This window comes from Spinacia oleracea, chromosome 4, assembly GCF_020520425.1.
Source record: "Spinacia oleracea cultivar Varoflay chromosome 4, BTI_SOV_V1, whole genome shotgun sequence".
Taxonomy (NCBI): Eukaryota; Viridiplantae; Streptophyta; class Magnoliopsida; order Caryophyllales; family Amaranthaceae; genus Spinacia; species Spinacia oleracea.
The window spans coordinates 1,715,168-1,740,396 of NC_079490.1; the positions used below are offsets into that span (position 1 = coordinate 1,715,168).

Consider the following 25,229-nt stretch of genomic DNA (forward strand, 5'->3'; position numbering starts at 1 on the left):
CTCGTTTGTTTGAGTATTAAAAGGTAAAATTATCTAAAAAGTTCTACTTTGCGTATATCAGCCAACAACCCTTTTACTTTTTTACTTTATAGAAAATCAGACTTCCCATGAATTAGAATGACGAATTGACGATTCCAGCATACTAATTAAGCTTACAAAGGAATGACATCATACATGAAATTAAATTAGACTAATTAGTTACTAATGGACTGAAGGAATTATGTCCTTAGACATTTCCGGCAATTACTAAATACAAATAGGAATTAATTATGAAGATAATAAGTTAATTATTTTAGTAATCATATTTGCTTGCTAGAGAATAAATGTGATTAGTAGGACAATATTGATTGGACCTACAACTAAAATAATTTAATCCTATAAGGTCACACATATAAGCACTAATTGGAATGGGCCCAAAAGGCCCGATGGCAACCGGTCTATTAAGGGAAAGAATGTTGGGCCTTGGTTTTGTGTTAACCTAAAACTCTCACATTATAATAGTTATAATGTCAGGGATTTAGAAATCACGTTCATTCAATATCTGACAAAAGGAAAACACAAAAACCCTAATTCTCTAAACGCCGTACATCCCAAACAAAGCAAGAGACAGATTGTGATCGTTCTCTTCCGTACTAGCATACGTGGGATTCAATTCGTGCTTGTGGACTGAGTAGAGGAGCAACAAGTGGGGCTCTAAGATCTTCGAAGCTTGCATACGAACGGGAGAACACGCTTCAAAGGTGATTATTCTTTCGACTTAATCTGATCTATATTATTGTTATGCATGTGATCCTGTGATAGATGTTAGGAAATTGTTTCCTGAAATTCCGCTTTATGCATCTATATGTTCCTACATGGACAAGAATAGTTGATTGAAAAGGAAGAGGATAAGATATTACCAATAAACTTTGACAATTTGAGAAATTTAAGCAGTGTATATAACTAACTTTTAGTGCATATAATCTGGAAGGTTGTAATGATCTTAGGATAGTGATTGGGGGGCTGATAAATCCTATGAAACCTTTCGTAAAAATTAAGGAAACCCATTAATGTACGTAGTGAAATAGACTACCAAACTCACTTGTTAATTCCGTTTTGGACCTTCTTCATGCAACCTTGTATGTATGAATGTATGATACAGTAAAAGGAATGATTAAAGGATCTTCTATTGGGATCTGATAATTATTTAGGGATCGTTCGGTATCATTTTTGGTTTCTAGTTTTATACTTTTGTCAAAATTAAAAACCAAAATATGAAAATCACAAGAAATAGTTTTCAATTTTTTGTTGTTATTTTTAAAAAATCAATCTGATTGCTATACGTATGATTATTTTATATATGGTTCATGATTTATGTGAAATATTCTTCCTTCGTTCATTTTTACTCGCAACGTTAATCAATTTCACGCATGCCAATGCAAAACTTTGATCATTAATATCTTTATTTCTCTTTTAGCAAAAATTATAAAAAGTTGATATTTTGTATATACACATTAATACGAATCTAATAAGATCGCACATCGGCACATGACCATATTTTATCTTACATATAAATCATCAACAACAATCAAAGTAGAATATGTGAATGTGTAAAAGTTCCAAACGTTACGAGTAAAAAACGGAGGAAGTATGACTTTCAAAACAAGGAAACCAAAAACTCGAAACTTACAATGAAGCCGAATGAGCCCCTAAGTATTACTTTCTCCGTCTCTAAAAGATCGTTCAATTGTAATTTTTTTGGTCAAATTTTGAAAACTTTGACCATGAGTTCTCATTAGTCTATAAGAAATAATATAATCACGTACGTGAGGTCTTGTTAGATTCGTTTCAGTATATATGTTTTTCGAATATCAACTTTATAACTTTTACACGTGTAGAGTTAGATATATTTACGTTTTACGTCGTGCATTGAAAACTATGAAAAGTCAAATGGAACAAACTTTTAGGGATGGAACCACTTAGGGAGTATTAGTTATACAAACTGAGATATCCATATGATTATTATTTAGGAGATCCTCTTTACGATGGAAACTCCTAAGTACTCGTTTGCAAACTAGGGCTACTGAGTACTGAGCTAGTAAATGTGGACTATTATAAGTACATATAATTACCAAGAAGATGCACTTGTATTGAACAAGAGGTTGGAGTTTCATACTTTGACCCTTTATACACTACAAGAATTTTTATCATTAATGACAACTTAATAACAACGGGTCAAAATTCCCGTCGCAAAAGGCTTTTTCGACGGGCTAACAACCAAATAAAAATGGGAACAACCGTCACAAATGTCTTTTACGGCGAGTTAACGACGGGATTTTCCATTAATGACGGCCCCCTTTTGTGACGGGTTCGCGATAGAAAATCGCATCATTAATCAACGATTATTGGCCTTTAGTGACGGGATTTCATGTCGTTAATGATACAATTTTTTATAGTGATCTTTTTTGACCAAGATCTGCTTGTGGGTATAACTAAAAAAAAACTCTTAACTAAGGTTGACGTTTAGATATTGTAAGGCGAGTGTAAAATTATCTCAAATACTTAAAAGTTACCCCCATAAAAATTTAAAAGTCGATTTTAATTACTTTTTCTTTTTAATAAAGTTACTCATCAATTCAAAATCACGTATAATATATAGAGATAATCATATAACCTTTGACGAAATACGTTAAAAATTTAATCAAAATACATTAAAAACTATCAAAAATTGAATAAACATGACTCTAATTTACACCCAAAATAGGCAAGACCTTCTAAACACGTTTCTTTGTCTCTTCACTTTAATCATTTCATACTATAAAACGTAGTACCTCAAAAGTATTGTTAAGTTTTAAAAGGGTTGTATATTTTGTATTGATTTTCTTCTCATTCTTTAACTTAAAGAATTATCAAAACATACATGACTAAATTTAATCACACGTCATTTTTTTTGTGTCTTTTTCTAAATATTAATTTGTCTCTACTTTAAAAAGTATATGTATGCTTGACATTTTTGTTAGAGAGATTAAGAGAGTACCATAAATTCAAAACTATTTAACTCTACAAGCTCCTCATTTCAGTAACTTTAATTTGATTATCTTGGTAAATACGTAAGTAGTAGATAAAAAAGTTACTACGTAAATTAAAAGGGTAAATTTTCAATAAATTAGTATGATTACCTATTTACCTTTAAGTATTCAGAATAGTTTATAAGGAGCAATTTTATTGTAAAGAAAACAACTTTATTTGTCAAAAAAATAGGTGATTTTTTTTAAATCACCAATATTTGTTGGTTCGAATGAACTCATTTCTCAAATTATTACAATTTTGACGAATTTTTGAAATAAAACGTTTACTTACTTTTTGTGCAAAGAAAATTATTACTCCGTGCTCCAAAGGGAGAACCTTGTGCATTAAGGGTTTTTTACTCTGTTAATTTTTAAAGGGAGTTGGTCCACACTAAATTTATTGCGGACCATGTCTAAAAAAAAATAAAGTCAACAACTTGATTTTAATCTATTTTGATTTCTTGACGTGTTAATTAGAATTATTATATAAAAAAAACAAATTGGTGTCGTTAGTACATGTTGTGCTTGAAATATGTGATTTTAAGTCATGATTTCTCTTTTTAAAAACATAAGGTTACTTTTATTCAAGAAATGGTTACTATATCTAAGAAAATTGGTACGGAATATTTATTATAGTCATTATATGTATAATAAAAATCATTGTTATGTAAAAGAGGTGTTAGAGTAAATTGTTGGATATAGATCCGCATGATACGCAAGAATAATCCTTTTAACTCTTAATAATTCAACTAATAAATTATTGAGTTTTTTGGCTCATAAAAATGTTTGGGCCTTATAGAAATGGGCCATTGGGCCTCTTTCTCCCAACAAGTCAACAACCACGTGATATTGTGTCCACATTGATTGGCAAAATTGGGTCAGAATTAGTTGCCATTTTAAACAATTTAGTTTCTTGTCATGTCATGTGAGATTTTCTTTGGTGAAGGGAATGTGAAAATTTGGGTCTGTTTGTTTCAACTTATTTTGACTTATTTTAATAAAAAAGGTTTAAATAAGAGCATGTTCAGTCCTGTTTTGTCTTAAGACTTACTTCAAATGCCACATCAGCTTTCTACTAACTTTTAATAATTTTTTATGCGCTAAGACTTGCTAAAAACTCAACTAAATTTATCTCTTCACCCCTAAGACTCAATTAAGATTTATCAATACATGTACATGACATCACTCACTTTTAGGATGACATCACCCATGTGAGTGTCCAAGTCTTAAATTGAGTCTTGAAAAACCAAGACTCCGCTTAAGACTTTGTTAAGACAAAGGGAGATAAATGGGTGAAATTATGGAAGTCTTGTCTTAAGATAATATTGATGATGTCATCCCAAGTCTTAAAACTTAGGGCTGATCTTGCTCTAAGTTCAGTTAAATTAATAATGTTAGGCAAATTAAGTTGTGTCAAACATAACCTAATTGTAAATAAATGGAAGAGATTTTAAACGGTTACCGAGTACAAATGTACAATACTATGTACCTTGTATTACGTTTGTTCCGGGGTTGAAACGATGGAAGGAGCGTCCTTGATGTCTTGAGTTCCGATCACGTACGGTGCCTGCAAGATGAACTCCGGGCCAAAGGGGGGGTCCCCGAGGCGGAGCCTCCGACGCTCAAGTCAGTACAATTGATGTATAAAATGAGGTGTTTAGGGGAGAGAGAGAGTAGGGTGGCTTCTCTAGGGTTAGAGAATGACCTCTTTACCTTGCCCTTTGAGGGGTATATATAGTGCCTTTGTTGGGCCTTTGAGGCCTTGTAAGGGATATTGGGCTTGAGTGGATTTTATTGGCTTTTAGGTTAAAATGGTGGGCCCATTTTAACACCCCAACAACGTTATTTAAGAGAATTAAGACAAGGATCAAAATACGTCAAAGTGATCTTCTTCTAGATATAGTAATGTGAGAAATTGAGAGAAGAGAGTGCGCACATCACCGGAAGATTATTTTTCAAACTCCTATATCTATAAGATTATAAACTCCCTTTCATGAAATGAAACTGTATCAAAGAGTCCATTTTACGTTACTTAACACGTGTTGTCTTATTTCTTGTCTTCTCATCAATTCATTATCATAACACAAATTCTTATTTATAATAGGTGTACAATAAATATTGTATATCGGAGTAAAAGTTGACTCAAAATGCTTAAAAGTTACATTTATATATGTAAAAGTTATCTATTTTTTAATGATAAATTTTTTCATTTGAATAAAAATTATTTCTTCAAATCACTAATATGTATAAATTAATCATTTAACCTTTTAAAATGTTTATCTATCAACTTTTTAATTTTATAATACAAAAGTTACAGAAAAATAGGTTAAAGTTACAAAAAACTGCATAAAAGTTATCTTGGTGTACAATAAATTTATTGTACACCTTGTGCGCGCAAGACCTTTTGTTATCATAATTAATGTCTGGCGTATTATCTTACCGATTTGCAATATAAATGTATACGCCTAATTTTAATAACGTGTTATGATTGGAGCCAATTTCTTACTTATGATTTTACATTTATGGCTAATGGTTTGGATTAAATTAAAACCAAATTTCCATTTTTGTAAATTGTGTAGTTTGACTTTTAGCAAAGAAATTCCAAGTAAGCTTAAAGTGCAAAATATTGAACAATTTTTCTTTTTGTGGCAAATGTACGATTTTTTTTTTTTGGTGATTTATTATTTATTTTATTTTTAATTTGGGAGGTGTGGACTTGTGGACTTTTGATATAGAGGAGAGGGCAATTATGCTGAGTTGCTGACTAATCTATTGCCTCAAGAGTCTAGAGGACATCCTTCCATATTCCCTATAATGCCACCACGTGTCATCTATCATCCATGTAAACCGATTTTTCGTTTCGAAATAATAGGGACACTTTGATTTTTGATACTATTTATAAATTTCAGTTTGACCGTCATTTGTGATTTATGTGTAAGGAAAAATATAGTCGTGTGAGATCTCGTTCGATTCATCTCGATATGTACTTTTAGAATATTAAACTTTTATAATTTTAATGAATACAAAATTAGAGATATTAATGACCAAACATTTACATTAGCAAGCGTGAAAAAGTGAATTGTCCCCATTATTTCGAAACAGGGGGAGTAATAAGCTAGGTTTAGCACAATGAAAAATATCATACAACACCTTTTATTTTTAAGTTTGGGATTCAATCTCACTAGGAGTATTTTGATGGAGCGGTCTCCATTGTCCTTTTTTCCTTCTACCAAAATGTCCAGCCCGCTAACCTAAGACGGGTTAACTCGAAAGGAATTCCGACCATGATAAACCCCACGAGTTCCATCACATTTAAAGATTTTTTGTTTTTTCCATTATGTTTTTGGTCAATATATACAATACAATGACAAATTGTTATTTGTTTCTAGCTCTTTTAATTTTTTCCTCATATCAATGACCTGAAAATTGTATGTTAGCTTAGTTATAAATTTTATACATTTCAATGAATATGTTGTTGTCATGAGTAATTATAGAGTATCATCCTATGTAACAATTACTCCTTATAATAGAGGTCTGTCACACTTCAATTAATCAAAAGTAGGTAATTGAATGGAACTTCCCGTATAAGAAATTAAAAAATAGCCATAAATAACCGAAGAAAAAGAAGCGTAATGGTGACCCTAATGCTAGAGGTGACAAACATGTCGTGTCATGTCGTGTCGTGTCGTTTTCATATTGGTCTTGTGAAATACCGATGTTAGGACTATCAATAACGTAATGTAAAATGCACTATACTTGCAAATTTGCAATAGTATAACAAAATGATCACAACCGGCCGTGTTTAGGTTGGTTTCTTGTGGTATTGATTTCGTATTTTCTCTCAATACTTTCATGTTCACATCGTGTTGGTTTCAATCGTGATCGTATTGTCATATCGTGTCAGAAACTGTCAACTCTATCACAGATCCACAAATGGAATACTACATAAGTACATTATACTCCATTTTAACTAATTTTTCATATTTAATTAAATTAGTTAAACGAGAAATATTTCATTTTAGTCCGTGTATCCTTATTCGACGTCCGCGTATAATTAAGTCGGACAGCATACAAGCACGTCCATTGTGACACTTTCAGTCTATCACTAGACAAATACAAAAACTAACTCAGAAAATATCGCCTAATCCCACTCTCCACCAAAACCGCACGATTCAACATCCAACGGCTTAAAATCCTCCTTTACCGTTGAAAATCACAACCTTTTTTTAAAAACCTCAAAAATATAAAAAAACAAAATCAAAATCAAAATCAAAATCAAAATCACTCTCTTTCTCTTTCTCTCTCCCTCTCGCTCTGTAACTCGGAGCCTTCAACAATGGCGTCCATGGCTCTGAGTCTAACTTCATCTCCTACCTACTCTCTCTCCTTCAGATCTCTCCCTTCTCTCAAACCTCTCTCCAAATCTCAACCCTCCATTTCCCTCCCTTCTCTCAGATCCAACGCTTCAAAATCTCCATCTCTCTCACACAAACACTTCCTCTCTCCTCCTTCTCTTCTCCTCCCTCACAAACTCAAACCCATTTCAGCTTCAAACCCACCTCCACCTCCAGCTCCAGTCCCCTCCCCAGCTCCAGTTTCAGCTCCAGCTCAAGTTCAGCCATGGCAGGGAGCTTCAATCAAACCTCTACTCGCATCAATCTTAACAGGTGTCATAATCTGGTTCATCCCTACACCAGAGGGAGTCTCCAGAAACGCATGGCAACTCCTCGCAATCTTCCTCTCCACCATTGTTGGAATCATCACTCAACCTTTACCTTTGGGTGCCGTTGCATTGATGGGGTTAGGCGCTTCAGTTTTGACAAAAACCCTAACATTCTCCGCCGCGTTTTCCGCTTTCGGTGACCCAATTCCATGGTTGATCGCTCTCGCCTTCTTCTTCGCTCGTGGGTTCATCAAAACTGGACTCGGGAATCGAATTGCGTACCAATTTGTGAAACTATTTGGGAGTTCTTCATTAGGGTTAGGTTACAGTCTTGTTTTTAGTGAAGCTCTTTTAGCCCCTGCAATTCCTTCTGTTTCTGCAAGAGCAGGCGGGATTTTTCTTCCATTGGTGAAATCCCTGTGTATTGCTTGTGGTAGCAATGTGGGTGATGGAACTGAGAGGAAATTGGGGGCTTGGTTGATGCTTACATGTTTCCAAACTTCTGTGATTTCTAGCTCTATGTTTTTAACTGCTATGGCTGCTAATCCTTTGAGTGCAACTTTGACATTCAATACTATTGGTAAGGCAATTGGGTGGATGGATTGGGCTAAAGCTGCTTTTGTTCCTGGGTTGGTTTCTTTGATTGTTGTTCCTTTACTGTTGTATGTGGTTTACCCTCCTGAGATTAAGTCTAGTCCTGATGCTCCTCGCCTTGCCAAAGAGAAGTTGGACAAGATGGGTCCTATGACAAAGAATGAGAGCATTATGGCTGTCACTTTGCTTCTCACGGTAAATTCTTTGTTCTTTTTGGTTGAATTTGTAGGTGTTTGATGATTAGTTGCATTGGAGGTTGGTTTTAGTTTGCAAGTTTTGATGAATTTGATCTTGAATTTTGATTTATTTGGTTGAGTTGTATGCTGGCATTGGCTGTTGGTTTAGCTTGCAAATGATGATAGGATTAGGTAATGCATTGATCAAGTTGCAAAATTCTGATTGTTTTTGGTGAAATTTGTAGGTGATTGATGATTAGTTGCATAAATTAAATTGGAGGTTGGTTTAGATTTCAAATTTTGATTGATTTGATCTTGAATTTTGGTTTGTTTGATTGAATTGTATGATGGGTATAGCTGCATTGGTTGTTGGTTTAGCTTGCAAATGTTATTTGATGATATAATTGGGTATTAAGTTGCATAGGATTTTGCTTCTCACGGTAAATTCTTTGTTCATTTTGGTTAATTTTTTAGGTGTTTGATGATCAGTTGTTTTGGATGTTGTTTTAGTTTGCAAGTTTTGATGGATTTGATCTTGAATTTTGGTTTGTTTGATTGAATTGTATGCTGACTTTGGCTGCATTAACTGTTGGTTTAGCTTGCAAATGTTATTTGATGATATGACTGGGTAATGCAATGATCAAGTTGCATAGGATATTGTTTGCAAGTCTAGATGAATTCACTTTGGTGTCTTGTTCTCTTTGGTTGAATTGGATGTTATGTTATTTATATCCTTTTGCTTGCCATGTGATTGAGAATTTCTTAGCTGAATTGATAGTCTGTGTTTAGCTTGCAATTGTTAGATAATTCAAGTCTTCAATCAATGCCTGTGTGTTAAGAGTAAGGTACTGGGTATTGATAGTTTAATCAACCATGTTTAGAAGATGGTATCTATGTTGGTTGACCATATCTTGTTTACTTTTGAACTTGCAAATGCCATGGGAAGGAGGGAGTATTGGTAATCAATACTCAATTTCCACAATAATGCGAAAATACTTGATGAATTTTACTAATTAAGCAACAACACTGTTGGTTTCTGTATCAGCTTGAGTATCTGAAAATCACAGTGATTGCAGGGACTTCATTGCTAGAACATTCTGTATATCTTAATTACCCGTGAAGATTGTTGATTGAGTAACGCTATAGTAGCCGTGGGCTAAATAGCTGCATAATTATGAGATTGTCAAAGTTGATTCTCCATTGTATACACCTTCAATGTGTACAATTTGTACTTTCACAGTTTCTCTTATGTTGTAATGTGTAACTACGATGTCCAATTATGCAATATTGATTTGCTTTCTTTGTGATAAATTCATCAGGTGGGATTGTGGGTTTTCGGAGGAAAGTTGGGCGTTGATGCAGTCACTGCGGCAATTCTTGGATTATCCGTGCTCCTCATAACTGGTGTTGTCACCTGGAAAGAGTGCTTAGCCGAGTCAGTTGCATGGGATACCCTCACATGGTTTGCTGCACTCATTGCCATGGCTGGTTATCTCAACAAGTACGGTCTCATTACCTGGTTCAGTGAAAATGTGGTTAAGGTACTATTTCTCCTCTTCTTTCTTCTGCTCTACTTGTAACTCACTATCTTATACCAGTAGTCCAGTATGACCGAATTGATCATCTTACCTGCAATTGCGTGTTATTGGAACATCTGACATAAAAGTTCTTATTGAGTATTGAAATTTGCTTTTCATGATTATGTTCTACATGTTCTTGTCGAAGGAAAAAACCCTCACTCCCCTATTTGATAACAATTCTTTACTGGGGCTCATTCTTAAAGAGTTGAATAAACATACCATAACTCCATAAGTATCGTTCTCTGTGTCAGCCTTTACATCCCTACCATTCTACCATTCTATAGTAATCTTTCATGAGGGTTTTTAGTTAACCTTATCATTAAGGATTGATTTAAGGGTATTTTGGCAAAATTAAAGCTTAACGTATTAAGTTTAGAAAGTGGCCTATTATCTTAATTCTTGGACGCCTCAAATATAGAAACATGGAACATTGTTTACTGTGCCTTGTCGATTAAGGGCTTATAGGTCTTTCATATAGAGGGCTTATATTACTTAATACTCCCTCCGTCCCATTTTTATAGTAATGTATTCTATTTCGGGCGTCCCAAAATTATAGTTTTGTTTCTATTTTTGGCCATTACATTTCCCACTTTCCCATGAACTATACTAATTAAAAATGCATTGAAAACACAACAAAACAAAAACATGTACTATATTACAAATCCCCATGTACTATGTTCCCCTTTCCCATAAAAATCAATTACCCAATGTACTATATTCCACTTTAACCCGTGAAAATGGTCAAACGGGACTATAAAAATGGGACGTATGGAGTATAATTTTGCTGTAAATAATTTACTGCAACATACACCCTGACTTATGTTTTTCCTTTCAGGTTGTTGGTGGTTTAGGTCTTTCATGGCAGATGTCATTCGGCGTTCTAGTTCTTCTTTACTTCTACTCTCACTACTTCTTTGCTAGTGGAGCTGCACATATTGGTGCCATGTTCACAGCCTTCCTTTCAGTTGCAAGTGCACTAGGGACTCCACCATTCTTGGCAGCCATTGTTCTTTCATTCCTCTCCAATCTTATGGGTGGACTCACCCACTACGGTATTGGTTCAGCCCCCGTTTTCTACGGTGCTAACTATGTTCCCCTACCACAATGGTGGGGTTACGGTTTCCTCATCTCAATAGTTAACTTGATAATCTGGCTCGGAGTTGGGGGACTTTGGTGGAAAGCTATTGGATTGTGGTGATCAGGTTGGTGCTCGTTCGTAGAATTTGTTGACCCTGCAATTTAGTACTTCTCGCGAATACTTGCCTATTATATACAAGCTCTTCCTAGAGGTAGCCCTCTGCATTTTTGTTTTTTAGAAAATTTAATCCCCCTTTGTCTCTGCGAAATGAAACAGATCATGAAATATAAAGAGCAAAATAGTTCAAATTTGTTTTACTGTCATGAGAATTGCCTTTTGTTCCTTACTAATACTAACTGATTGCTTTTGATTTTTTTTGGTAAAATACTTAAAAATCCCCCCTTTCCCGGGATGAAGATTTGATCCAACATATTAGAAGGTGACCCTGTTGTATGTAGCTCCTGGTTAATGACACATCTTTACGATAAAAATGCACATTTTGCGGTTTAAAAGCACACTTTTACAATTTAAAAGCACATTTTTTTCCCGAAACAATTCTTTTTGTTTTGGTGATTGTATAGTATTCAACAATATGTTCTTTTGAAGCGTGTGCGTTTTTTGTCTATTAAAATGTGCTTTTAATAGGTAAATATGTGCTTTTAGACAATAAAAATGCACTTTCTGAATGATTAAAATGTCAGAGTAGTTCTACATGCAACCGGGTGTACCTTCGACCAAATGATTTGATCCCATTTTACCAAAAACCGGTAATGTGGAAGGCTAATAGTATACTATCAAGCCAACCACAATTTTCGAACATATTGGTTGTTTGAGTGCCAATCAATAGGTTTTCTGATCTGTATTCATTCCATGGAGAATATCAGTACAATACCTAGATTTCCATTGCTATATGATAAGGTATTCTTGTTCATTGTGGCCCTTACACCCTGAAAATTCCACTGATTTTTAGATATGTAGGGATCCACTTTTAGAAACTTAAGGATATCAAAAGCAGATAAATTGAGGCTGTGTTTAATTGTTTATACCTTTGGTTGTTGATAAGTAGGGATGTTATGTAAACATCACATACATACTTTGTATTAAAACCATATACGTAAAATTCCGATGGACCATATTGATAGGAACTAGTTAGTATAGTGACAGGCACATAGTTACTAGTGGCTAACAAGGTTTTAGAGATCCTTTCGTGGACCACGACTTGCCACCGGCCTAGGGTTATGGAATCTCAGCCTTGATTTTTTCTCTGTTTTGTTGTGATTGTAACTTCTGGAAGCTGAGAAGATGACAATTGAAGCTCATTATTGTATCAGTGAATGATTCAGTGATACCCTTTGTTTGGTTCAAAGAACAAGATGATTGACTTTGTTCTCTTCACATGGTCTGATCTGATTTTTCTAGTTTCTGGTCTAGTCTGATCTGAATTTTTCCGTGAGTTCTTTTTCTGATAAGGTTTTGTCTTATTTTTTCTGGTCTGGTTGATTTAAGAAGAATAAGTAATAAGCGATAAGAATGCGGTGAAAAGAACAAGGTCTGTAGACCTCTTGTTCTCTCTTACTGATTTATGATTCTTATTCTATTTTTTGTTGATTAAATTTGATTTTTGCTTAAGTTGATCAGAAACAGAGCCATGAACACAAGTATTTTTGAAGTTTGGTTGCGCTTTGCGCACATAGCAGAAACCTTGCTTATATAACAGGAATAGAAGTAGAGAGATTGACATGTATGGAAATCTACCAGTAGCCATCTTTGGTTACTAGATTGAGCATGGTTTGTTAATACATTACAGATTCCATATTTTTTTTCTTATGTGTGTTAAAATTGCATTTTAGCAGTTTGTGACGCGCCCTTACTGGTCTACATACTCTACAGTACTCCCTCCGTTCCTAAAAGTAAAGTGAGAAGTTTGCTCTATAGAGCAATCTTCAATTCTTCACTGTCTGTGATAAAGTAGAATTTATCCTTTTCTTAGCAGACTGAGCTATATCACCATATTCTTGAAGGATTCTTATGTTGTGCAAACTATGGTGAAACTATGGTGTATTATGCACTTCTGATTCCTGTTGCTGGTGGAACTAGATGCCCTAATTCATGTAAAATCCGATGCACAAAATAATTCAATATGTAGACGATTATGCTGTTCTTTTCACCTTATTCTTATTGCTTATAAGAACTGAATAGAAAAGTCAGACCAAACCAGAAAAAGGGGGAAAAAACACTCACAAAAAACATTCAAACCAAACCAGATTAGGAAGAGTCGGATCAGACGAGACTAAAAACTAGAAAAATCAGTCCAGATCAGGTGCAGAGAACAAAGTCGTTGATCATTCTGGTAAACTGTACCCAAATTCTAGTCTATAGTTCTATTATTATGAAATTGTGGTCGGATCGGGTCAGTTTTCGAGTTGAGTTGCTTCTTATTATTCGGAACGATATTTCCCGATTTTCTCAACACCCTTGACTTCGAATCTCACACAATAGGACTATAGGAGTATGATGTAGCCATGTGGAAATGTAGCTCACAACTTACCTCTTTAGTCTTTACCTAATTATGTACGGACTATGCAAATGAGTTACAAATTATCGCTGAATAACTCATATTTACGTTATAAGTCACGTCTTAAAAACCGTAAAAAATCAAATGGGACAAACAGTTAAAGACAGAGGACGTATATTCAGACTCTATGTTACATTTTACAATAGGAGTCCACCTTTAAGTGCCTAATATTACCTCATATCATATGCAAGAAGCCAAGAAAATTATGTTTGGTGTATCATTGTGTGTATAATAATCTCATTCCCAATTAGGTAAAGCTTAGGTAAGGATTAAATTAAACCACTATTTCTAGTGAAGTAGGTGTTGCCCACGCCGTCGCAGACCGTGTTTCGTGTTGAGCCCACGTGCCTTGAGGTTGAACGAGTATAATTCACACCAAGCTCACTTGTTTTGTATCGGATCAGGCAAGATCGAAACTTCAAAAAGGCGGCCCAGACACGACTCTATCCCACGCGCCTTCGTGCTGGGTTGGATCGTGCTTTCTTGACTGAGCCCAATTTTACTTAATTTAGCGTGTTTTGTTGTGCGTGTCAGATTATATAGTGCCTTATCGTGTTTTTTTTAATACGACTCTAGCCCAACCTATGAGCCGGAACTTTGTGCTCGTGTCGTACTGTGCTTTTTTCATACTCGCATCCGACCGTGCTTTTTTCGTGTTGGGCCGTGTTGTACCTCAGATCGACCGAATACCCTCTTTACCACGTGCCTTCGTGTCGGGTTGGGTCATGTCTTCTTGCCTAAGTCTAACCTTTCTTAGTTTAGCGTGATTTATCGGGTGTATTGGGTTATGCCGTGCCTTATCATGCTTTTTCTAAAAAACTCAGCCCGAGCCCATCCTAGACAGACAATTCCGTGCTCGTGCCAATCCGTGCTTTCACAGTTAATTTTTTCATACACGCACCAGACCGTGCTTTTTTCATGTTGGGCCGTGTTGTGTCTCGGCCCGGCCCATTCCATCTTCACCTACCCCCCAACCAAAAAAAAATGAAGAGGTTGTGCATGGAAATCAGAGAGACACCCGTCAACGTAACCTACACAAAATCACAAATTCACAACTGACAAACTGAGTCATTCCATTTTCCATATGCCTTTCGTTCGAAGGGACTTTACTCACACCATAATTGCTATTGATATGAAACTAAACGTCTAAATCTGTCTTTTCACTAATACTTCTCTTATCAACCATTAAAAATATTTATTTTTCTTCCCAAAAATAAAATAAAATGGTACGAAGTAGTCGCTTCGTCTCTTTCTATTTGCCCCATTTTTATTTTAGTCTGTCCATTAAGAAATATTTGATTTTCTTTGATAAAGAAGTTATATAAAGTACTTTTCCCGATCCTTTCTATTGTTCTCATTTATCATTTTAGTCCGTCTCAAAATATTTACTGTGAATACAGTTTTGTCACTTTGTATAACCAACTTAACCAGATTTATTTGTGAATTTTAATTTTAATTACAATTCTTGCTCTTCTTATATTCCCATAAAAAGCCAAACTAGTGGCCACCTTTTTCCCTCCAAGTATTCCATCATTTTTGCTTTTCTTTGGGAAACGTTTGGTACTTGGGTTTTTCTCTCCATAAGAATTTAGTATCATCATTGAGTTAATGAGTGGAAAAATTAATTAAATTTCACCCTTTTTGGGGCTTTTGAGTGAGAATTTTAGTGAAATATATCATCTTTAAACAATTAAATTAAATTAAATACTCCTATAAGAAGAAGAAGAAACAAAGGCATAAGTTGTTCAAAGTTATGGCTGAGGAAGATGGATTATGTTTTACACAAACCAAGAACAAAATTCCCCTTTTCATCTTCTTCAAAAATGCAAGGTACAATTTCCTTTTTTGCCCTTCTTTCTTATCTTTTCTTAATACTATTAATATTTTTTTAATTTAATTTTTTTAAAATAATTTGAATTTGGGCATGATTAAATTGTTTTAGTATTCAAACTGAAAGTATGTATCAATCCTTGATATATATCCTTAATAATATCAAGGTATATATTTTTAGAAGATATCTCCTTGATATATGTTCTTAATAGTGGAGTATGCACTTTAATTATTTCTTGGAACCATTTTGTAAGAGAGAGATGAAGAAATGTTGTAGTCCATCATTTAGCTAGTGTAGTGCCTTTTGGAGTCAAACAAATTTGAGAAAATCATTGTTAATTACCTTCAAGTGATAATTATTGTACGTACCGATGGATAAATTATCTTTATTTTTTAAAACACAAATCGTCGATATCTATATTAATTAATTAGAGAAAATGTGTCCAATAAATTCCGGAATAAATTATCAGTATAAGGCATTACTACTTTTTTTTTCTTATGAGAATTCTAGTGGAAAATATCATCTTTTAAACAATTAAATTAAATACTCCTATTTAAAAGAAGAAGAAGAAGAAACAAAGGCATCATTTTGTTCAAAGTTATGGCAGAGGAAGATGAATTATGTTTTACACAAACCAATAACAAAATTCCCCTTTTCATCTTCTTCAAGAATGCAAGGTGCAATTTCCTTTTTTGCCCTTTTCCCTTGTCTTTTCTTTATAGCATTAGTATTTTTTTTTAAATTAATTTTTTTAAATAGTTTGAATTTGTGCATGATTAAATTGTTTTAGTACCACTAAAACTAAAAGTATGTACTTTAATTTATTTCGTGGAGCCATGGTAAGAGAGATGGGAATGTTGTAGTCTATCATTTAATTTAGCGGGTGTAGTGCCTTTTAGAGTCGAACAAATTTAAGAAAATCATTGTTCCTAACTTCAATTGATAATCATTGTATGTATACTGATGGATAAATTATCAGTATAAGGCATTACGACTTTTTTCTTAAAAGAAAACTAAAAGTATGTAAATTTATCAATATTTTATTATTACTCCATGTTTTAATATTTGTAAAAAAACAAACAAACAAGAACCTATTTTTGATGGGTTGTATTTTTGTATGTATGAAAAATAGGATGATATTCAAGATGGATGATATTGGACAGGAAATAGCACAAATTGCATTTCCTGCTGCACTGGCTTTAACAGCTGATCCTATTGCTTCACTAGTTGATACGGCTTTCATCGGCCAAATAGGTACTCCCTCTGTCCCTCAAAGATCACCCGTTTGAAGAAATTTTCACTTTTTTATGGACTATTGGATGAACTACCTTGTTTGTTACACTTGCAGATCCTACAATGATCAATGTACTTCCTCCGTTCTTTTAATTTTACTCGTTTTTTCATGTTTACTATGGAAGGTCAAAGTAAAGTCTATTTTTCATTGTTATCATGGTGGATTATTCAATTTGATATTTTGGAGGAAATAGAACAATAATGTTTTAACTCCTTGGCAACAAAATAACACTCCACTTACACCTTAGCACCATTTTTAGGCAATATGCTCTTAGATTTTTAGAAATTGCAAAGGGGTATCCATAATGTCACTTGTTATTTTATATCGGAATTATATGTGTTTGCAATTTTGCTTTAATGGAAGCAGGGGAGGATCTTCCACTAGAACTAGTTATGGGCCGCCCTCGTATAATTTTTTTTTTGGAATTATTAGTTATACTCTACATAGTATACTTGTAGAATGCATGTTGTGGTATAAGGATTGGTTAAACTCTTTTTTTTAATAAGGGATTGGAGGTTCAAACATCGGCCCCTCTAATATTTTTTTATCCAAGATCCGCCACCTTATGGAAGCATGTGTTGGTGCATTGCATAATAGTCCGCTTATCTAATAAGATAGCTTCCTCCATTCTTATTTACATGACACATTTGGGTTTTGTACACTATTCACACAAGCTCATTTGACTTCCTTTTGCAAATTATGTTTAAGAAAAAACATAGTCGTGTGAGGTCTTGTAATATTCGTCTCAATAAATAACTTTTAAATTTCAACTTTTTATATTTTTTTCTTGTCCATAGTTGAAGATATTAAAGTTTGAAATCGTGCATTGGCAAACATGACTAAATAATTGTGTCATGTAAATAAGAACAAAGGAAGTATCAGTTTACGAGATTGGGCTCGAAGTTTGATGTTTGCTTGATGTTACTCTATCAGGGCCTATTGAACTTGCTGCTGTTGGGGTTTCTATAGCTCTTTTCAATCAAGTATCTCGAATCGCAATCTTCCCACTCGTAAGTGTAACAACTTCTTTCGTGGCCGAGGAAGATGCCGTGGCAGAAGTGAGTACTTCTGAACAACAAGATCAGATTGGATGCTTGGAATCCAACTTAAGTTGTAACAATGAAGCCAAAGAACTACTACCTCAATATGGTAAGTAATTACGTAGGTGAAAAAGGCCCGCGTCTAAAATGAACGCAAGTGACTCTTATTGATACTGACTAATTTGGTATTACTTTTACTGATTAGTGTGTTATTGGTCCACCAACACGTACGCTGTTAATTAGTACCAATACGAGCCACTTGCGTTCTTGATACTGACATACTCTTTTTTGGTACTAAAAAATGATGTATTGTCTGACTTGAGTCCAATTTGGTCACATACCACTTGACGTTTAGAAATCCTCATTGTTTGGATGCCTTAAAGTTGCGAATTCTTTTCAAATTACTTCATATTCGAGTTCATAACATTAAGGGTGTTACTATCTGTTAGGTTCGGGGGTGAGTCGTGTAAAGTCCGAAACAAGTAGCTTTAGCATTGAAAGTTCAAAGCCTCAAAGGAGGCACATTCCGTCTGCTTCTTCTGCGTTGGTTATCGGTGCAATTCTCGGTCTTCTTCAGGCGATCTTCCTCATTTCTCTCGCAAAACCGTTATTGAACTACATGGGTGTCAAATATGTAAGCACACTTTCTCCAAATTTGAGGTTAAGAACTTCTTGTTTATATGTGTGATTATATGTGTGATTATGTGTTTATTTTAAGAAAATGACTATTTAACCAACAAGCTAACCAACTAATGGGGTGTTATCTTCAATAAAACCTGAACTTATCTGAATAGAACTTATCTAAACTTATTGGAACTGATTAAACCTGATAAGGACCTGATTGACCTGATAGGAATTCACCAAACTTGATTGCAAATTTGCAAGAGACTAAACTTGAGATAGTCAATTTACAGCCTTATAGGACCTAACTGGAACTTATAGGACCAAACTGAAACTTATTGACCTGATTTGATGTTTGCTACATTATGTTCTTACCAGGACTCATCTATGTTACCCCCGGCTCATAAATACTTGACATTGAGGTCACTTGGTGCACCCGCTGTTCTTCTTTCATTAGCTATGCAAGGAATTTTTCGCGGTTTTAAGGACACCAGGACTCCTCTATATGCCACTGGTGAGCATACTTGACTAAATCAAGCTTAACCAATTATCTTGTTTCATTAATTTCTTTGATCTACTATCATTAACTAAAGATGACACTGGGTCGGGCCGGATTGAGGTACAACATGGCCCATGCCAAAAAAAGCCCGACCCACGGGCACAGAAAAAGCATGGCCTTACACGATCACGAAGTTGTGGGCCGTGGGTTGTATTTTTTTTTTTCCGGAAAAAGCACGACAAAACACGTTAAATTGAGCAAAATTAGACTTTGGACGGTACATGTTGGGCTTGGGTTGTGCCTAGGCCACAATTTTAAAATTTTCGGACGGTCCAGCAAGTCACAAGTGGGCTTAGCATGATGGGCCCATCCCGAAACAAGGCCCAGCCAACAACCATCTTTATCATTAACTGATACATTCTAACATTCACTTGGATTTTGCAGTGGCAGGGGATGTAACTAACATAATTCTTGACCCGATTTTTATCTTTGTTTTTCGGTTCGGTGTCAGTGGTGCAGCCATCGCTCATGTTATATCACAGTAAGTTTACACTGTCAATCTAAATGAACCAGTGGCGGAGCCAGGATTTTAAAGTTGAGGTGTCGTCATTAAGCAAATTTATAGTGTAAACCGAAAGAAAACCGGCAAGAACAACAAATTTATATCCTGTTCGGTATCATGTTTTGTTTCTGGTTTTCTGTTTTTTACAAACCAAAAACCAAGATATCCAGTTTTTTGTTGTCAGCTTTCAAAATCAACATCATTACTATAGATATGCCTATTTTTTGGGTTCACGACTAATCTAAATCATATGACTTTTAAAACAAAAAAAAAAACAAAAATTGAAAACTGACAGTTGAACTAGCCCTATAGTTTTTCGTTTTATTTGAGGTGTCAGTGGACCACCCATGATCCAATGTGGCTTCGTCACTGGTTCTAAATACATCAAAAGCGTTGTCAATCAAGTTGCTTAGTTCAACTTTCTATATCATGTCATTTGTAGGTACTTAATTTCAGTCATACTGTTTTGGAGACTGATTCAACTAGTTGATCTCTTACCTCCGAGTACAAAAGACCTCAAATTCGGTAGATTTCTCAAGAACGGTAAGAATTTTCCTTTACAACTTTCCTCGTAATAGAGGATACTAAGGGTATACTCGTAATTGTACTATTGTATGATATTCTTATATATATTATTACCGCAGTATAAGGAGATCAGACTATGTTGATCTGAGTTTTACGAAGTCTTTTCTTTCTGCAGGATTTCTTCTACTAATGAGGGTCATAGCTGTGACATTCTGTGTGACCTTAGCCGCTTCTATGGCTGCACGGTTAGGGCCCACTCAAATGGCAGCGTTTCAGGTCTGCTTGCAAGTTTGGTTGGCTACTTCCCTTCTTGCTGATGGACTTGCTGTTGCTGGCCAGGTTTCATTTTCAACTTTCATGCTCTATTTCTAGTCATTTTCTTTGTCCTTATACAAGTTCAAGTAACCACATTTCGACATTGTATACTCCAATTTGTACAGTCTTAGGCTCGATATGTTATGTTCACCTTGTTTCACTTATTGCAGGAAAAATTAGTCAAGTTCAGGAAAAATAAAAGATTGGTCAAGTACAATTTGTAACTAAAATATGTTCAGAAAAATGAGTTCAGAGAAGTTAAGAAAAATAAGTTTATTGTAGTCTTAGACTCGATCTGTTTTGTTCACCTTATTTCCACTTATTTTAGGAAAAATAAGTTCAGATATCTTTAAGTTTAGATAAGATAAGTTCATGAACAATAAAAGTTGACCAAGTACAATTTGTAACTAAAAGAAGTTCTTAGAAGTTCTTAGAAGTTCAGTTGAGATAAGTTCACTTGAGATAAGTTCAGAAAAAGTAAGTGAAAATTAGGTGAATGAAACGCATCCTTAGGGGTTTTCCACATTTTGCAGGCGATACTTGCAAGTGCATTTGCAAAGAATGATTTTGAAAGAGCAACATCAACCGCCTCCAGAGTATTGCAGGCAAGTCTTTCTGAAATTTCACAATCCTTACAATACGCCTACAAACTTAGACCCTGTTTAGTTCACCTTATTTCATAACCTTACTACTTATTACAGATCAGATAAGGAGAAATAAGGTGAACTAAACGGGGTCTTAGGATCGACCTCTAAACTTTTTTCTTAGCTTATCATGTAAAACCATCGCGATTATCATAAACTAATTACGGTTTTATGTGTTACATATACATGCAGCTAGGTTTTGTTCTAGGATTGATCCTGTGTTTCATGCTCGGGTTTGGATTAAAGTTTGCAGCAAGATTGTTTACCAAGGATGTTAATGTCCTTAACCTAATTACCATTGGCATTCCCGTATGCTCAAACTCTTTCCGATCCACATGTTTTGGTTAATTCTTTGTACGTTTGTTATGATCTTGTGAGAATTACACTGATTATATATGTCGATTTTTGTCACAGTTTGTTGCTCTTACTCAACCCATTAACGCGTTGGCCTTTGTTTTTGATGGGATCAACTTCGGAGCATCTGATTTTGCATATTCAGCCTTTTCCATGGTAAATTTTCGTACAAGATCGATCAATTATTTCTTGTTTTATAGACTCTTCGGACCAACTTCTCATATACTTCGTATACAAATAGACCCGATGATCTTGAGCCAGGCCCGTGGGCCCAACCATGCCCAAAAATAGCCAGTCTTTGACAGATCTTAAGGTCCAAATAGTGCAAAAGTCAACCTGATTTTAACTTTTTTTGGGGCGGGTTTTGGGCCACTCGAGATTGGAATTTTAGTTGTAAAATTGGCCCGGTCCAAAAATGGTCCGAAAAGCCCGCTATTTATTGGCTCGAAATATCGGGTTTTGGGCAGGATCAACTTTGGAGCGTCTGATTTCGCATATTCAGCCTTTTCCATGGTAAATTTTCATACAAGAATTAATTATTTCTTCTATTATAGATTCTTGGGACAAACTTCTTATATACTTGAGCCTGGCCCGACCCGAAAATTGTGGGCCTTGGGAAGATTTTTAGGCCCAAATAATGCAAAAGTCAACCTTGTTTTAATTTTTTTGGGGTGGGTTTGGGAAACTCAAAATTGGAATTACAGTTATGAAAATAGTTCGGCCCGAAAATGATTTAAAAGCCCGCTAGTTATGAAAATGGTTCGGCCCGAAAAATGGTTTAAAATTTTGGCCTCGGTCTGACCCGACCTTGACCCAGCCCGACTTTTGATGAGGTCTAATATACAATCTCTTGATTCCTGCAGGTGATGGTGGCTGTTGTGAGCATTTTGTGTTTGTTATTTCTTTCTTCCCATTATGGTTTCATCGGGATTTGGGTGGCTCTAACTATTTACATGAGCCTTCGTGCATTTGCTGGTTTTTGGAGGTAATTTCAACGTACTCCCATATTGAATTAGTGATCGAAGTTAGACCTCCTTCTCATGATCAAGTTAAAAAGATGGGTGTGGGTCAGGGTGGACGAGTCGTCATTCGTGCCGAGTTCACGTGGCGTGGGCCTCTCGATCCATGCCAAACCCACTTATTTTGTGTCGGTCTGGGCCTAAATTTTAAAAAGACGGCCCAATGACGATCCAAGCACACATGACTTAATGTCGGGTCGGGCTGTGCTTTCGTGCCTAAATTTAATTGGAAAAATTACTTTAAATAATCCAACCTTTTGTCGATTTTCCATTAATAATCCAACATTTTAATTATTTTCTAATAATCTAACCTTTGTACCCATTTAACTTTTATTGCACCCAAATTACCGTTTACCTGTTATGAAGGTCATCCTACATATATAAAAATAATAAATAATAAAAAACTTTTATTGAAATACAGTATAATTGTTGCTTTAAAAAAAATAAAAATCACACTCCTCCCCTCTCTTTCCTTGGTCTCTTTTATTAGTCTTCCCCCACATGATCAGTTTCACCAGAACACTCGTTGATAGCTACCCGCCTACCACCAACGACAATTTGAACTATCGTCGTCGCCCTTTCAAATAAATCCGGATTCGTACAAGCCAACAACTACTCGGAGTCAGATTCACACAAGCACCAATAAAATCAATTTGGGGGAAAAGTTAGGGTTATTGTTCAACCAATTTGGGAGAAAAGTTAGGGTTATTGTTCAACCAATTTGGGGCAAATTTTAAACAATTCTTCTTCTCATTTAGGCATGAATTCGAGTATTTGACGTGTAATTTCTATCAAATTAATCATGTTTTACAACCTGGATAAGAAATCAAAACTCACATTCAATAAAATTAAATTGAAAAAAAAGTAGTGTATGTATTTTGGGTTGGAGGTATTGGTCGGCATCGGTGGTAGTTTTGATGGTCTTCTTTGTTGTTGCGGTAATGGCAGAGATGGATACCAGGCTGATTTTATTGTTAGTTTTCTTGTGGGTTTCGGTTGTCAACAATGATAGAATATTAATTAGAATATATTCTTATGTGGATGTGGGTGAGAAAAGAAGAGTGAAAATTTGAGTTATTTTTCAAAATTAGGGTTATTTTGATGATTTGTTGATGATTTTGATGAATTTGTTGATTTTGATGATCAATTGATGATGATGCCAATGGTGGTGGGAGTGGGTAAGGAGGCAATGGAGGAAGGAGGACAAAGAGGGGATTTTGGGGCGGTGGAGAAATGAGGAAAATGATGATAATGGTGGTGGGATTTGAGTAAGGATGACAGTAGAGGGAGGAGGACATAGAGGAGGGGGGCATGCCTCCTCTGGAAGAAGGAGGAATTAATAAAAGAGACAAAAGAAAAAAAAAGTATTTAATTTTTTTTATAACGAATGGTTGCATGACACGTGTCTTAGTTACCTGCTGTATTAGGTTGGTGACCGGTTGGGTGCAATAAAAGTTAATGGGGTACAAAGATTGGATTATTAGATAATAATCTAAAGGTTGGATTATTAATGGAAAATCGTTGAAAGGTTGGATTATTTAAAGTAATTTTTCCAATTTAATTTCATTCGATGTAATGTAATTTTTCCAAAAAAATCTGCTCGAGCCTAGCCCACAACTTACGTCTTCGTGCTCGTTTCGGGCCTTTGTGTTGGGTTGGGGTGGACGGGTTGTCTATCATGCCGAGTTCCACGTGCCTTGGGCCTCCCGACTCACGCCAAACCCACTTGTTTTGTGTTGGGCTGGGCCTAAATTTCAAAAACACAGTCGAGGGACGATCCAATCCCACATGTCTTAATATCGGGCCGGGCTGTGCCTTCGTGCCTAAATCTAATTTCATTCGATTTAACGTGAATTTTCCAAACAAAAAAAAAGTCTCGAGCCCAGCCAATTGCCCACGACTTCGTGCTCGTGCCGGGCGGTCCCTTTTCCATGCTGAAGTCGGTCTGTGATTTTTTTGTGTTGGGTCATGTCGTGCCTCGGGCCAGCCTGCCGAGTGCCATAAATTGATCAAGTCCCTGATGAGACGAACTTTTTCTTTCTTTTTTGCAGAATCGGAACAGGAACTGGACCTTGGAGCTTCATTAGGAGTTGAATTCTGTTCTATAGCATTTCGTACATATAGCCATAGCTCGAGAACTAGAAGGAATATTTGGACTTTGTAAAAGGGAAATTCGATGACTACTCTCATGGAAAATGTGTATATATATACAAGATTTCAAGTAGTAGGAAAATTTGTTAATTTATGCCCATATTTTGTATATTTATCACCTAAATTAATGAAAATATAATGCGCGTTTTAAAATCTCTCAACCCGTTGGGTCGACCCGAACCCGAAAGTTCTGGGTCTTGAACAAACATTTGTAAACCCGAGCCCGAAGGTGACCGACCCGATCTAATCCGAACCCGAAAATAATTTTTTACAACCCGACCCGTTTAACAGGTCTACCTAAAACTGATTTAAGTATCTTGTTTTTCATTACCAGCTACCAAGCTTGCACACCAAGCTATGGACATTACATAAATTTTTGTTGTTGTTTGGTAACGCAAGAAATTAAATTCCATCTAGATCTCCTACAGCGGATGAATCAATATTAATACCAAAAATGCATACCTAAAATGCTTATATACTACTACAGAGTATTTCTTATCTATAAACACATGGCTAATATAAATTTTCATTCAAACTCTTCTCAAAATTCTGAAATGCAACCTAGCTAGCACATAATAGCTTAGAGTTGAAGATGATGAAGCTAGATTCAAAAGAACACGAAGGTTTAAAAGATCCATTGAAAGAAGCTTTACGTGTTGCG

At 35.3% G+C, this 25,229-nt stretch overlaps 2 protein-coding genes across 2 annotated transcripts; both read left to right on the top strand.

The window, feature by feature from the left end:
* Positions 1-7,134: 7,134 nt before the first annotated feature.
* On the top strand, positions 7,135-11,461 carry LOC110801540 (dicarboxylate transporter 1, chloroplastic-like). The gene is made up of 3 exons (XM_022006902.2): positions 7,135-8,499; positions 9,800-10,021; positions 10,896-11,461. Exons 1-3 carry the CDS (start codon positions 7,384-7,386, stop codon positions 11,256-11,258), a joined length of 1,701 nt encoding a protein of 566 aa, XP_021862594.1. The 5' UTR covers positions 7,135-7,383; the 3' UTR covers positions 11,259-11,461.
* A 3,573-nt stretch (positions 11,462-15,034) lies between these two features.
* Positions 15,035-24,729, top strand: LOC110801532 (protein DETOXIFICATION 42). Its single transcript, XM_022006894.2, has 13 exons — positions 15,035-15,543; positions 16,677-16,798; positions 17,772-17,987; positions 18,328-18,512; positions 18,878-19,013; positions 19,443-19,539; positions 20,003-20,103; positions 20,261-20,424; positions 20,934-21,005; positions 21,237-21,353; positions 21,459-21,554; positions 22,262-22,383; positions 24,469-24,729. The coding sequence occupies exons 1-13, from the start codon at positions 15,467-15,469 to the stop codon at positions 24,509-24,511; spliced, it is 1,548 nt and encodes a 515-aa protein (XP_021862586.1). The 5' UTR covers positions 15,035-15,466; the 3' UTR covers positions 24,512-24,729.
* The last annotated feature ends 500 nt before the right edge of the window (positions 24,730-25,229 follow it).